This window comes from Cariama cristata, unplaced genomic scaffold (genome assembly GCF_000690535.1).
Source record: "Cariama cristata isolate BGI_N322 unplaced genomic scaffold, ASM69053v1 scaffold11758, whole genome shotgun sequence".
NCBI classification, from domain to species: Eukaryota; Metazoa; Chordata; class Aves; order Cariamiformes; family Cariamidae; genus Cariama; species Cariama cristata.
The window spans coordinates 1-12905 of NW_009632879.1; the positions used below are offsets into that span (position 1 = coordinate 1).

The 12905-nt window shown below is 35.6% G+C and overlaps 1 protein-coding gene across 1 annotated transcript; it reads left to right on the forward strand.

Moving 5' to 3' along the window:
• Positions 1-75: 75 nt before the first annotated feature.
• Positions 76-12480, forward strand: LOC104166565 (macrophage mannose receptor 1-like; the record flags this gene model as incomplete). Its single annotated transcript, XM_009706541.1, has 12 exons — positions 76-191; positions 1569-1717; positions 3316-3515; positions 4016-4140; positions 5355-5442; positions 6376-6520; positions 7973-8014; positions 8135-8298; positions 9429-9496; positions 11491-11591; positions 12102-12244; positions 12415-12480. Coding segments are annotated over 12 exons (1407 nt in total), but the record flags the coding sequence as incomplete, so codon positions are not given.
• Positions 12481-12905: the final 425 nt, after the last annotated feature.

Genomic DNA, 12905 nt, shown 5'->3' on the forward strand with positions numbered 1-12905 from the left:
CTTCTCTTTCCTTCTCTTTCCTTCTCTTTTAGAAAAGCTGCAACATACGCAATCACTTAATGTTTATTTTGGTAGGGTTGGAAGAGACATGGTTTTTATTGTTACTTCATTGGAAATACATTCATATCATTTTCTCAAGCGAATGAAACCTGTGGAAGACATCAGGCCTTTTTAGCAACTATTGAAGACAGGTATGTAAAAGTCTACTTGCATGAGGGGATCACATGAGGACTCAACATCTAGAGTCATGTGAATATCAAAATAAAGACTCTGATCTGGACAAAAATCTCGCTTGAGAGGACAGCTATCTGTAGATACAGAACTTCTCATAGTTTTCGTGGGTATATTGAAATCCAGGAAAGCAGTTTAAAGTAAAAATAGGTTATGGCTGTGAAATCAGTACTGATATAGATGGTTATGTCAAGGGAAAAAAATAGAATTATTTTTTCTATTTCTTTAATTGCATTGGCTGAAGGATGGGTTTTACTTGAATGAGGCATGCAGGATCCACTTCTGATTGTTAAATGGAGAGATGGCCCTGAATTCCTTTCAAAAGATAGTTCAAATGAGCAAGAGGATATAATTTTCACCTATCTGATCTGGTCTTCTCAGAATTGAACTACTTTAAAAAAAAATAAATAAGAAACTAAATGATAAAAGAAGTGCTTGGTACCTGAAAATTTGTCACAATTCAACCTGGGTCCAGTGTGTGCTAAATTTCTGAACAACCGCCGCACATTACTGAATGTGGGATATTGGGAAAATGATAGTTAGAGTTAAGAAATAGCTTATTTTGCTTGCAATTGACTCAGTGCTTTACCCTTTCTGTTGTTTGTTTCTATATAATCTAAACAGATATGTTCTAGTATGAAAGCTCTAGCTGTCATGAAAGGTAGCTCTCTAAATGTAGGCAGCACTGCTGCTGTCAAAAATGATTTAACCTTAATATGGTCTTCAGATTATATCTTGTTAAGGGGAGACTTCTTTTATTTGCTTAGATTTCTTAAGAGCTGTTTGTTTAAACACCATAATGAACTGGACAGGTTTTACCTCTACGTAGGTTTGTTTCCCAAACATAACTTTTCTTACATGATCATTGGATCTAGTTTACAGTGTTCCTTAGTTTGATAATTTAGTATCATACTACTCTAGCCTCTACTTTTGTATATTTCATCAATAATGCTGAGATTCCTTTTCCAGTTTTGGATTTGCCTGAAATAAGAAGTCATTAAAATACAAGAGTACTAGAAACTCTCAAAAAGTACGACGGTATAACACTTAAGTCATGCCAAGTTTCTTCTTTCCCACCAATTTCCTGTCAGTCCATGATTATGTCACCTTCTTTACTGGACATCCTGAACACTCTGGTATCGAAGCTTACAAAATATCTATTATGTAATGTTCTGCTACATGCTTTGTAAAGTAAACATAAATGGAAGTAAAATTTACTTGGAAGTAAATCCATCCAAGCTACACATTCAAGAAAGTAAAGCAGAAATTCTGAGAATTTACAACCTTTTAAAATAAATTTAACAGTATTAATTTAATGGTTGTGCTCTTTTGAACAGATATGAGCAAGCCTATCTGACTAGCCTGGTTGGGCTGAGAACGGAAAGATACTTCTGGATTGGACTTTCAGATGTAGAAGAAAAGGGAACGTTCAAATGGGCTAATGGTGAATCTGTCTTATTTACACACTGGAATTCTGAAATGCCTGGTAAGTACGACTCTATACCATTTAATGAGTCCAGTGCCCAAACTACATTGCTCACTACTTGAATCTTTTCACTTCATTCCTCAGCCCTCGCTCGATGGTTTAACGACTAATTGCTCTCAAATATATCTGGCTGCTTTCTCAACATGCAGTGTTGTTGTTAGCTTCTTGCCTAGTACTGAAATGAGTTGTTAACATGAGCTTGGGAAGAAACTTTAAATTGAGATCAAGTTTCTGATTTGTGTCTGTTCTGGGAAAGTCTGTATCTGTACTACTCTGGAAGAGCAATCTCTGCTGGCATATTGCTCCCTGCTTGTGAGTCCTGCCTGTTCAGCCGTATCTCATAGTATATGTGCTCTCTGCATGTTCTGAGGTGCATGAGATGACAGCATACATGAAGCATCTCTGATCCTAGAGAAAATGGGATTGTGGGAAAGGACAAGAGGGTCAAAGGAACATTTGTGTTTAATACTTTTTTTAAGTTAAAACCTTTGCTAGATTAATTATGATTTCCTTATTTACTAAGTTTCATTGATGAAAACATTGATTTTTTTTCTGTTCTAATAAAATTATAGGGGTGGGAGGTCATTTAATCTCTGATGTGATCACATCAGAAAGGGGATGGTCGTCAGCCTTCAAGGTTCCGGTGTGTTGCATTTCCCTTTCAGGAGATCCTCTAATTCTTTTTAATTGCAGTGCCTAAATGCTGATTTAAATGTGTCAGCTGGAGTGGTAAGGCTATGTGGACGATGAAGCCAATACTAGGCCTATGTACAGCAAGTTCATTTTTAAAAATCACAGTCAAATTAGACAAATTTGAGAAACTAGCTCTAACCACATCAACAGTTTTATGGGAGAATTTGTTGGATCGTGGGTTATGATGTTGCTAGAGTCAGCCACTGGAGGTGATTTGAAGTGAGGCACAATTCAGTTTCTCAGATTCTCAGATGTGGGTGAACCACAGATTTTTTTTGCTACTTTTTTTTTTTTTTCTTTTTTTCCTTCATGAATTAGAATCCTAGAATCACAGAATGGTTTGGGTTGGAAGGGACATTTAAAGATCATATAGTCCAGCCACCCTGCCATGGGCAGGGACATCTTGCGCTAGATCAGGTGGCTTAAAACCCTGTCCAACCTGACCTTGAACATTTCCAATGGTGAGACATCCACTACTTCTCTGGGCAACCTGTTCCAGTGTCTCACCACCCTCACAGTAAAAAAATTTCTTCCTTACGTCCAATTTAAACCTACTCTCTTTCTTTTTAAACCCTTTTCCCCTTATACTGTCACTACAGGCCCTGGTAAAAAGTTTTTCTCTGTCTTCCTTATAAGCCCCCATTACATATTGAATGGTCACAATAAGGTCTCCCTGGAGCCTTCACTTCTCCAGGCTGAACAACCCCACTACCTCAGCCTTTCTTCACAGGGGAGGTGTTCCAGCCCTTTGATGATTTTCATGACCCTCCTCCGGATCTGCTCTAACATTAGAAACAATTTTGACTCTGTACAAAGACTTAATTTCCATCTGGATAGAATATGAAGTTTTCCAAATTCTTATGAGCCCCTAAATGTTGCTTTTGTGCATTCCTGTTTACAATCAGGAAGAAAGCCAGGCTGCGTTGCCATGAGGACTGGAATTACAGGTGGATTATGGGATGTAATAAAATGTGAAGAAAAGGCAAAGTTCCTGTGCAAAGTGTGGGCAGAGGGAGTGACGCTTCCACCTGCTCCTACAACAACTCCTATCCCCCGGTGTCCAGAAGGTTGGGACTCAAACAATCGTATTAGCTTCTGTTTCAAAGTAAGTATGTTGCTCATTTCTGCATTAAGGTAGTTTCTATTTGCTGCACATACACTCATTAAACATTGGTGTACACATGTCTTACTGTTTCATAAGCTTACCTACAGATTATATGTAGAGATCTTTTTCCCTTTTATTGAAATGCTCATGGGTTTGTTTATTCCGTTAAAGTCTGATCTTCAGGTCTGATCTTCTGACCTTAATTTCCCATTCTTTTAAGATTGAATTTCCCATTCTTTTAAGATTAAAAGTGCCTTTCTCCTAGTTGTTGTCTTGCAGCAGATACTCCTATCAGCAATGCAATTTGCTAACTTGGCTTGAAGACGCTCGTACTAAGCCTGTCTTTCACAGAAGTGAACACTCATAAACCCTATATTCAAAGTTTCTGTAATCCCCATGTAACAAGTTAATTGTAAAAGAATTGCTTTTGGGTAGCTGATGTTTCTTGATCTTGTGATCTATATGGTCTATTTTGTCTGATTGCAAAATACTCTCTTTAGCCTTTTTCAAGAGGAGAGCAAAAGAAAACATGGCTTGAATCTCAAGAGTTTTGTCGAGCTATAGGAGGAGATCTGGCCTCCATTAACGGTAAAGAAGAACAGTATGTGATATGGCGTTCTATTGCGTGAGTATCTGTAGTGTGGTCATCCATTCACTTTAATTAGCCTTTTGATCTTTCTGAGATATTTAATTTTAGGTGTATGATTTTACTTCAGTATAAATCAGTCTGGATTCATTATCTGCATCTGTATCAAACACACAGCAAAAAAGCAGAGCTGATGAAATAGCAGGAGTCATATGACTACCAGCAATCACCCCAGAAGTTAATGCTAAAATGAGATTGGCAAGATATCTAGTTGAGGCAACATTTATCATCTGATGTAAAAACATTTACTGTGGATTTAGGAATATTATAAAATTACCGCAGATGCCAGTTGTTGTCACATGTGCAAGGGTAACAGTCATGGTATAAATCTGATCAATATGTTGATTGTCTATCATTTTTATGAACTAATCAGAAAGCAGAGGCAACTTCAGATTCTTTTTTTCCTACATAAGGAATGAAAATAAGGTTAGTAAGTCCCTGAACTGTAAAAGCAGGTGTAAGATTTCTGAATGAGATCAAATAGTCTTAAAAAGGTAACACTTGCAATATGACCTGAATAGATTGGGCTCACTGAACTTGTACATCCCTGTCTAACTAGAAAGCAAGACTGAAACATGGCAGCCTTGCAAAATGCCACAACTGTACTAGAACCCCAGCTATGTACTTATAGAAAGGAAGAAGTATCAGATGCTGCATTACAGCAAATTGACTCAATAAATTCAGATAAACAGTAAAGTGTGGCTGCTTGGAGACAAGAATTAGTTTAAAGTGCTATTTTAAAAATGTGTTTCAACTGCAGCAAGTAATGGTTTTTTGGAAACTGTAAGTGCCTTTACAGAGAAAATGGACAACTGATAAATGAAGCAACAGTAGTTATAGAACCATTATACAGATGTATTAAGCCATCTTATTTTCAGGAGTTGAATTGGATCTGGACATTTTCTTCATCAGTATTTCAATCTATCTGAGTTAATGTCTAATGATAACAGCTAGAAACACTGTTGCATTTGAAATGCTAGGTTGCATTTTGGTTAATTTCCACCCTGGCTGTTATTGTTTCTAACAGCTTTAAGGATTATTTTTAGAGAAGCTTATTAACTGTTGTGAATGGTAGATTATTAAAAATATTGTAATGCCTTTACTAGTTTTGATTTTGTGTTTAAACTTCTTATAAATGGGACATTTTGGGTTTTGTGGTTTTTTTTTTGGTTTTTTTTTTTTTTTTTTTTAAGGAACAATGGCTATTACCACCAGCATTTCTGGATGGGCTTATATTACTTGAATCCTGATGATGGCTTTGTTTGGAGTGACGGATCTCCAGTGAGTGATTTAATTTTCCACAGCTGTTATTTTGCATTCCCTATGCTTCTCAAGTGTCTGTGGTGTATGTGTTTCTGTATAATTTTATGCTTAATCATAACCCTCTACTGTATCATGCTCTTTTTAGGAAAACTTATGAATAGCAATTTCACGGCTTGATCTTTTTGGCTAAAACATACTGATTTTTTATAAGAAGATGTGCATTGAATCAACATGAAAATCAAATACATGTAGACTAAAAGAATGCTCTTATAAATGCAAGGATATTTTGAGTAAAATAGTCCATCTCTAGTATTTCTCTTCTTTGTTAATTAGATCTTTATCTGAAATGACCTACATTCCACGGAGCTGAAGGCAGTTGTTTTATGTCAGTATGACTTGACTGTACTTTAGACTAAGATATAAAACTCTAGAAACAAAAGTGGGTTTGGAGATGTGGGTGTATTTTATGCAAGATTGATCAAAATATATTGATGGAAGTATACCACACAGAAAACTGAAATCGGAATTTATACAGGAAAATTAGAATAGCAGTAATATTTTTCTGAGAAAAATGCCAAAATTTTTGTTGCGTCTCAATAATGTCCTATTATTTTACTCATACAGGGCATTTACTTAATTTAATATCAACATGCAGCATGCCCCATGATTGTTATTAGATGAATTTTACAGAATTTAGGTACTATAAAAAATGTCAATATTCTTCTAAGTGTGATCGGAAACAACTGTTATCAAAGCTTCAGTCCAGTTGCAATTTGAGAAAAAGTTGGAAATGTCAGCATTTACACAAGAAGATTCTGGTTTCCTCTTATCTAAGTTTTTAAACTCCCAGTAGTAACAAGTTGTAGGTCTGTGGTTTGATGCTGTCTCCTCCCTGCCTCCGTTATTTTCTTTCTATATAACAGAATCTTCATAAAACCTTTTCTGTCATAGGTGAGGTATGAAAACTGGGGCTTTGGAGAACCCAATAATTATCAAGGAATTGAACTTTGTGCAGAGATCAGTGGTGATTCCAGCATGCTTTGGAATGACAGGCACTGTGATTACCTATATGGATGGATTTGCCAGATAAGAAAAGGTATCTCTTACTCCCGTGTATTAATATAATAAGAAAAGATTCTCAGTTGATTTTTTCCTTAACCTCAGGAAATAAAAAATTTCAAAATCTGTTTATCAGAATGATTCTGTGTGGAATGTGAAATATCAAAGTGGTATAAGGATTTCCAGGTCTTTGATGCATTTAAAGATATAGAGTCTTTGGTGCCCTGCTGGGATTTCTCACTGATCTTTCTCTATGATTTCAGAAAGGGAAAACTGATACTTGAAGAATAGGAAATGCTACTTTGAATATTCACATTCCCTTTTGACTTTTCATTTAGAGAAGTTCATACCTTTTCCAACAAGTCCTATTCTGGAATTTTTTTCCGAGTTGAGTTTCAAGTTATTAGAAAGTAGTTTGCAAGTTAGTTCACATTCATTTTGCTTTGACTGGGTTTTGTATTCACATGTAGGTTTCTTTCTAACATCTCCTGAGATCTGAGTTTGGATGCTTTTGTTTTCTGAAGATATCAAGAAAAAATTTATAATTTAGAGAAATCTTAAGTTCCACAAGCAATGCATCTACCTAAGTTCGGGTATCTTAGAAAGTGTTTATTTAAACATTTTACCACATTCTTATATTGGGAAGGAGAGGAGCAAAATAAAGATGCTGCTTTAGATTATTGACAATGAAGTACTAGGTCTGTTTTGCATTAGTAAAAGAATTTCTTAGGCAGAGAATTTCTTATTAAATGCCAGTATTTGTGAGATTGTATTTTACCACAAAATAAACTGGTAAACCTATAAAGACAGAGATCTCTTGTATTAGAAATTGTTTTTCTGAGATACTAATGATGCCATCCAGGATGCCACCTCCATGATGCCATTGCAAAAACAAACAGCAGAATTCTTTAGCCTGTAGTCTTCTTTTCAGAAAGGACAGCTAATTTATTGGGATCTTTTCCAATGAGATTTTATCTAGGGAAATTTTAAAGATCCAGATAGAAGTTCTGGTTTCTCAACCAGAGAAAGATGGAAAGAACCTCACTCTGTAGCAACTAGGGCACCACGGAGAAAGATAACCCATCCTGCATTCAAAAAAATATAAGCCAGAATTCATGTACAAGTGACCTGGGGAAAGAAGGGAGACAGAGATACAGGACTGTCTTAATAGAGTTAATGTTTTGGGATATAAGGTTTTCTGCATCTGGTGAATACCAAAAATAATTACTTAATACAGATAAATTTCAATGTATTTTATAACACCCTGCACATAGGGAATAGCCTCAGGGAACAAGAATATGTGTTTAAAATTGAATAGTGTACCAAAAATAAGAGATCTAGGCTATTTAGTTCCTACTAGTTTTTGGTGTTAAATCCATTGCTAACTGTAAAATTCAATGTCAATAGGAAAATATGCTTATCAAATATAGTAAATATTTTCTCTTACAGCAGAAAGTGTGCAATCATAATAAATATTTCTTTCTCACAGGGGCAAGTGTGAAGCCTGAACCAACAGAATCTCCTGCACCCAGTAGGTGTTATTGCTATTACTATTTGTGTGTGTGTATGTTTAAAAGCATTTTTAAAATTATACTAGTGAGAATGTGTTGTTTCTCAGGAACAATACAGTTAGTTTACCATTATTTTACAGAATACAAGACTACTGAGGATGGATGGATTATGCATGAAGACAAACAATATTATTTCAGCACGGAGAGTGTTCCTATGGAAAAAGGTCGGGAGTTCTGCAAAAGGAACTTCGGAGATCTTGCTGTCATTGAGAGTGAAAGTGAAAGAAAGTTCCTCTGGCGATATGTAAGAAAAATCATTAATAATATGGAATAAATAATCCAAAATAACTGAGCATGGGCACAAATCTGTTTCACCCTGGTGTTCTCCCTACAAATTTTATGATAGTGAAATTGCAGCAGCATTAAGCCAGATAAATTTTAAGAACAAACTCAAGTCTTTTTTTAGATTGTTTCATAGCTGAGATGAGGAAAATTTTGATTTGATATTTTGTATAGAAATAAGCACGGTAAGCATTAAACAGATCATTATCTGCTTTTCCTATTCAATGTGTCGGTTACACCGCATTATATGTATCTGCAACTGGTAATGTGCTAAGGTAAATCTTAATACTTACATTTATTTGATCTGTGACTTCATTTTAGCAAGAAGTATTATACATGTGAATATATTGATTCTGTAAGGTGGGTGAGTTAACTGAAAGTGTTGGATCAAAATAGATATTGGCTTACATGCAGCACTCAGAACATTGGCCTTCGATCTTGTCAGTTTATCTAGGATATAGTCTACCTAGCAGCCTCTTTTTGGTCTTCGTGTTTGCTCCTTTGCCTCCTCCTTCTTGTGGGGAGATTACAATTATGCAGGAAGAGCAACTTGAGGCATGAATTATGCCAGAAGAGCTTTTAAATTATATGTCCTAGGTGGCTGGCATTGGTTGCCTGTTGCTACTGTCTTGAAGCCAACTTCATTTGATCAGGAATGAGCTTAAAAGTCAGATTTGAACTAGATAGAACTTGTCCTGAGCTGGCTGAAGAATGGCAGTGAAATGACACAAGGGCCTATATTAATTTATATCCAAATTGTAGGAAGACTTGTCCCTTGCAAGAAATTTGTCAGATGATGTCCACTGCAGAGACTATGCAAGGGATGTTGATTTCAGTGACTTTCAAGTAAGACTGTGAGAAGTATTGGTATAGTGACCATATCTTTTGGCCCATGGTGAAGTTTGACTGTGGACTGTTAGCTATGAGCTGCTTTAACTTAAATGTTATAGCTAGAGAATACAGCACTTCATATCCTCTGTCAGTCAGACTTCTATTACTCATTATTAACATAATAGATTTCTACGATAAAAAGATAAAAATCTAGATAACATCCAGATAAAAATCTATACAATTTTAATCTTTACCTTCTAGATCTTGAAAAACGGCAAAGAGGATTCATATTTCATTGGTTTACAACTGAGTGTTGACCAACGGACAAGGTAGGCCAACTAGAACCATCAAGCTTGCATTGTGCTTTGAAATAAAGAAATCTACTGAGCAGAGCAAAAATAATGAAGTGCTTGAATGGTATTGTGGCCTGCCAAAGCAAATGGGAATGACCTTCCTCTGAATTCTGGGCTATTTTCATGCTTAATGTTTTTTGATTACGAAGGCTGTAAAACTGTATTCTGTAGTAAATATACCACAAAGTACCATTATATTTAACCAGCTTTTTTTTTGAATCCCATTTCTCTTGTTAGGCATTGCTGCCCTACTGCTACTGCTGTTATTATATATTTAACTATAGCAGGAAAAACACCTTGATTTGAATTTTGCTTTCAGCTGTTGTCTGCCTTGTCCATACTCCAATAAAATATAGCTAATATAAGGAATTTTAAAGAAGTATTTCCTGTTGATACTGGTGATTTTTTTCTTCACAGAAGGCCAGTTCATTTTCAAGTAAATGTAATTCCTCCTGCACACCACTAGAAGCTAGAGTAGATCCATAAACCCTAAAACTTGTCTTATTCTTTAACAATATAAAAACATTAACTTCATTTTTATAAGTTTACATCAGGTCTGTTAGAGTAGGAAAGTTCTTCTTTACTGTTTGTTTTAAGATTATGTAGTCTGTGGGACCAAACAAGTTAACTCAATAGGGCATGGGTTTTCAAAGGACATACCTAGTTTTGAGTCTTAGTTTAAACAAGATTGTACTCTCAAGTGGTTTAATTCCATGTTAATTTAGCTCCAGATTATTCAGAAGAAATACTGCGTGTTTCCTAAATAGATTTCACCTGAAGCTACAGAAAAATTACACTGCAGATAGTGTATTTTGAAGTTTTATTCAGGAATTCTAGTTTCCTTTATTCCGTGATTTATATAGAAAATCTAAATAGATGCCCCAACTAAAAATATGTAAGATTTTTTGTAGGTAAAAACATTCTTTTTCACTGTCCTTAACTGTTGGGAGCAGACTGTAATAAAGGGAAAAATGCAACCTGTTTTCTTTTTGTAGAACTAAGGTAGCTGTTGCCATTATATAACTTCATGTGCACTGTGAGGATAAACAGGTTTTCTGCAAGCCTTTCTGAATGTCAGTATGCAGCAACATATTGATTTTTACATGTAATGTTAATTTAGGCCTGGATTCAGTTTTGTCAGGGTCTTGAAGTGCCTGGATAGATGCCTAGTAGTTCTTGGTTCTCTTTACAGTCCACAGTGACAATGAGGAACCTCCAGAGGATAATTAGGATGTTAGGTGAGTCAGGTCACCTTCTGAAAATGAGGTGTCTCTGCCATTCCATTGTTTCTGTAGGGACTCTAAGATGAATAATCTTTTAAGTGAAGTACCCTGTGTATGTGCCTGAAGGGAGAACCTGGGCACCTCTGGCACTTGCTGTCCAATAGGAATATGTCTCCTAGTAAGTGTTTGGTTGCCTGGTTATGATTTTGTTCTTTATTGTTTAATCTATATGGATGTACAACTTTTTCGATGTTTGTATTTTGCCTTAAGGTAAGGCACATTGTCACAGGAATTTTCCTGTGGGTTGTTTGTCATGCCCTTTTCCTCTGCATGGGGGAAAGATCAAGCATTTTACCAGTGTTACAAATAAAACCTCTTAACCTCTGTAATAGGCACAGGGAATGTACGACTTGGGGAAAATGGTGAGCATCTGGACTCTCTCATGCTGAAATGATGTCTGGCTTTCACATTGGCCCAAATGGTTATTTTGAGTATTGTCCTATCAGTTGCCAAAGTATCAGCATATTGCTCAAATGTAGAGTAAACAGAACTTCAACACATACACTTACTTTTTTGCGCAGAGAGTAAGTTTAGTCCAGTTAGCAAAGAGGCAGATTGGTCAAAAAACCTTGTACACCTTGAACTATGAACAGCTACATTAAATATATCGCAAAATTACTTTTTGTAACATGGAAGGAATTCTATTTGTATGTTAAAGAAGTGTTTTGTCGCATTGTTTTCCTTAAGTTGGATGGATGGCACTCCAGTGAGTTATTTGGCATGGGCACCACATGAACCTAACTTTGCAAATAATGATGAAAACTGTGTAGTTATGTACAAGAATTTAGGTGAGTTTTCTACGCTTGTTCCTGAATTTCATTATTTATGTGTTTGTGTCACAACTACTTTTCTTCTGAGAGGCACCCCTTCCACCTATTATTTTTCTACTCTTTCACAAAATGATGTAGAAGTAGACCATAGTATTATTTTCAGGACTTAATAATTTTGTGCTCTTGCATTTACCTTAAGCCTAGCATGGGGAAGTTCTGATAGAGATCTGTGGTTGTGATTGCTATACAAATGTTTTATATTTTTAAATTAAAATTGGCCTAATGTGCCACTATAAAATTGATATTTCTAGTATCTAGTTCTACACTGATTTAACATTCTGTACTTACAGTGTGTATAAAGTGACATATCCTAGATGCTGATATAGAATGATAATAAACTGAGAGACTCTGAGGACTTGATCTTATCTTTCAACTAGAAGCGCTTTGTGTAAGAATGAGTGAAACTGATTTCCATTTAACCAGCTCTGAATGTGATGTCATACAGTTCCCCATTTATCTTACATTCAGGATTTTGGAATGATATAAACTGTGGTTATCCAAATCCCTACATATGTGAAAGGCACAATAGTTCCATTAATTCAACTGTTCCTCCAACAACATTTTCAACTCCAAGAGGATGTCATCCAACTTGGCTTTCCTTTCATAACAAGGTACCATAATAAACACAGTGCATGTTGGATGATTTGCAATACATTAAATAGAAAACAAGGGAATTATTTAATAATATTGTTTCTTATTAGAGTAAAATACGATAATTTTTTGCAGAGAGCTGGTTGATGCCTGCATGCTTTTCTTTGTTTGCCCGTCTGCCATTTTGCAGGAAAGGTGCTTTTTTGATGCTTCTAATGAAGTGGCAGATAAGCATATTCAGTTGCAGCTGACGAAAGTAATTCTCTAGTCATCTCTTCAAACCTTTTGATATGGATTTCCTAAAGAGTTTAGACAAAGTTCCTGAAGTGTTGATGCTTTGATCTTGATGTTTTTTAACCAAACCATAATACTTTTTTCAGTACTGAATACATTTTGTATTCCTTAACGTTACTAATACGATATGCTTTGTAGAGTCAAATAAACAGAGAGACTAGTATCAGTCATGCATAACTTACAACTGTTAGTTGACTGCCTATAAAAAGTCAGGTTTTGCTTATTTTCTAGGGATTTCAGATGAAATCTAGTATGTGTCTCATTGAGCAAAACACTTTTTTTTCCCAGTATTATTATTTTACTGCGTTTTCTCCATCCTGCTTTGCTTAAAGCAGTGGTTTTCAATCTGTTAGGGATCATAGAATCATTTGGCCTGGAAGGGAACTT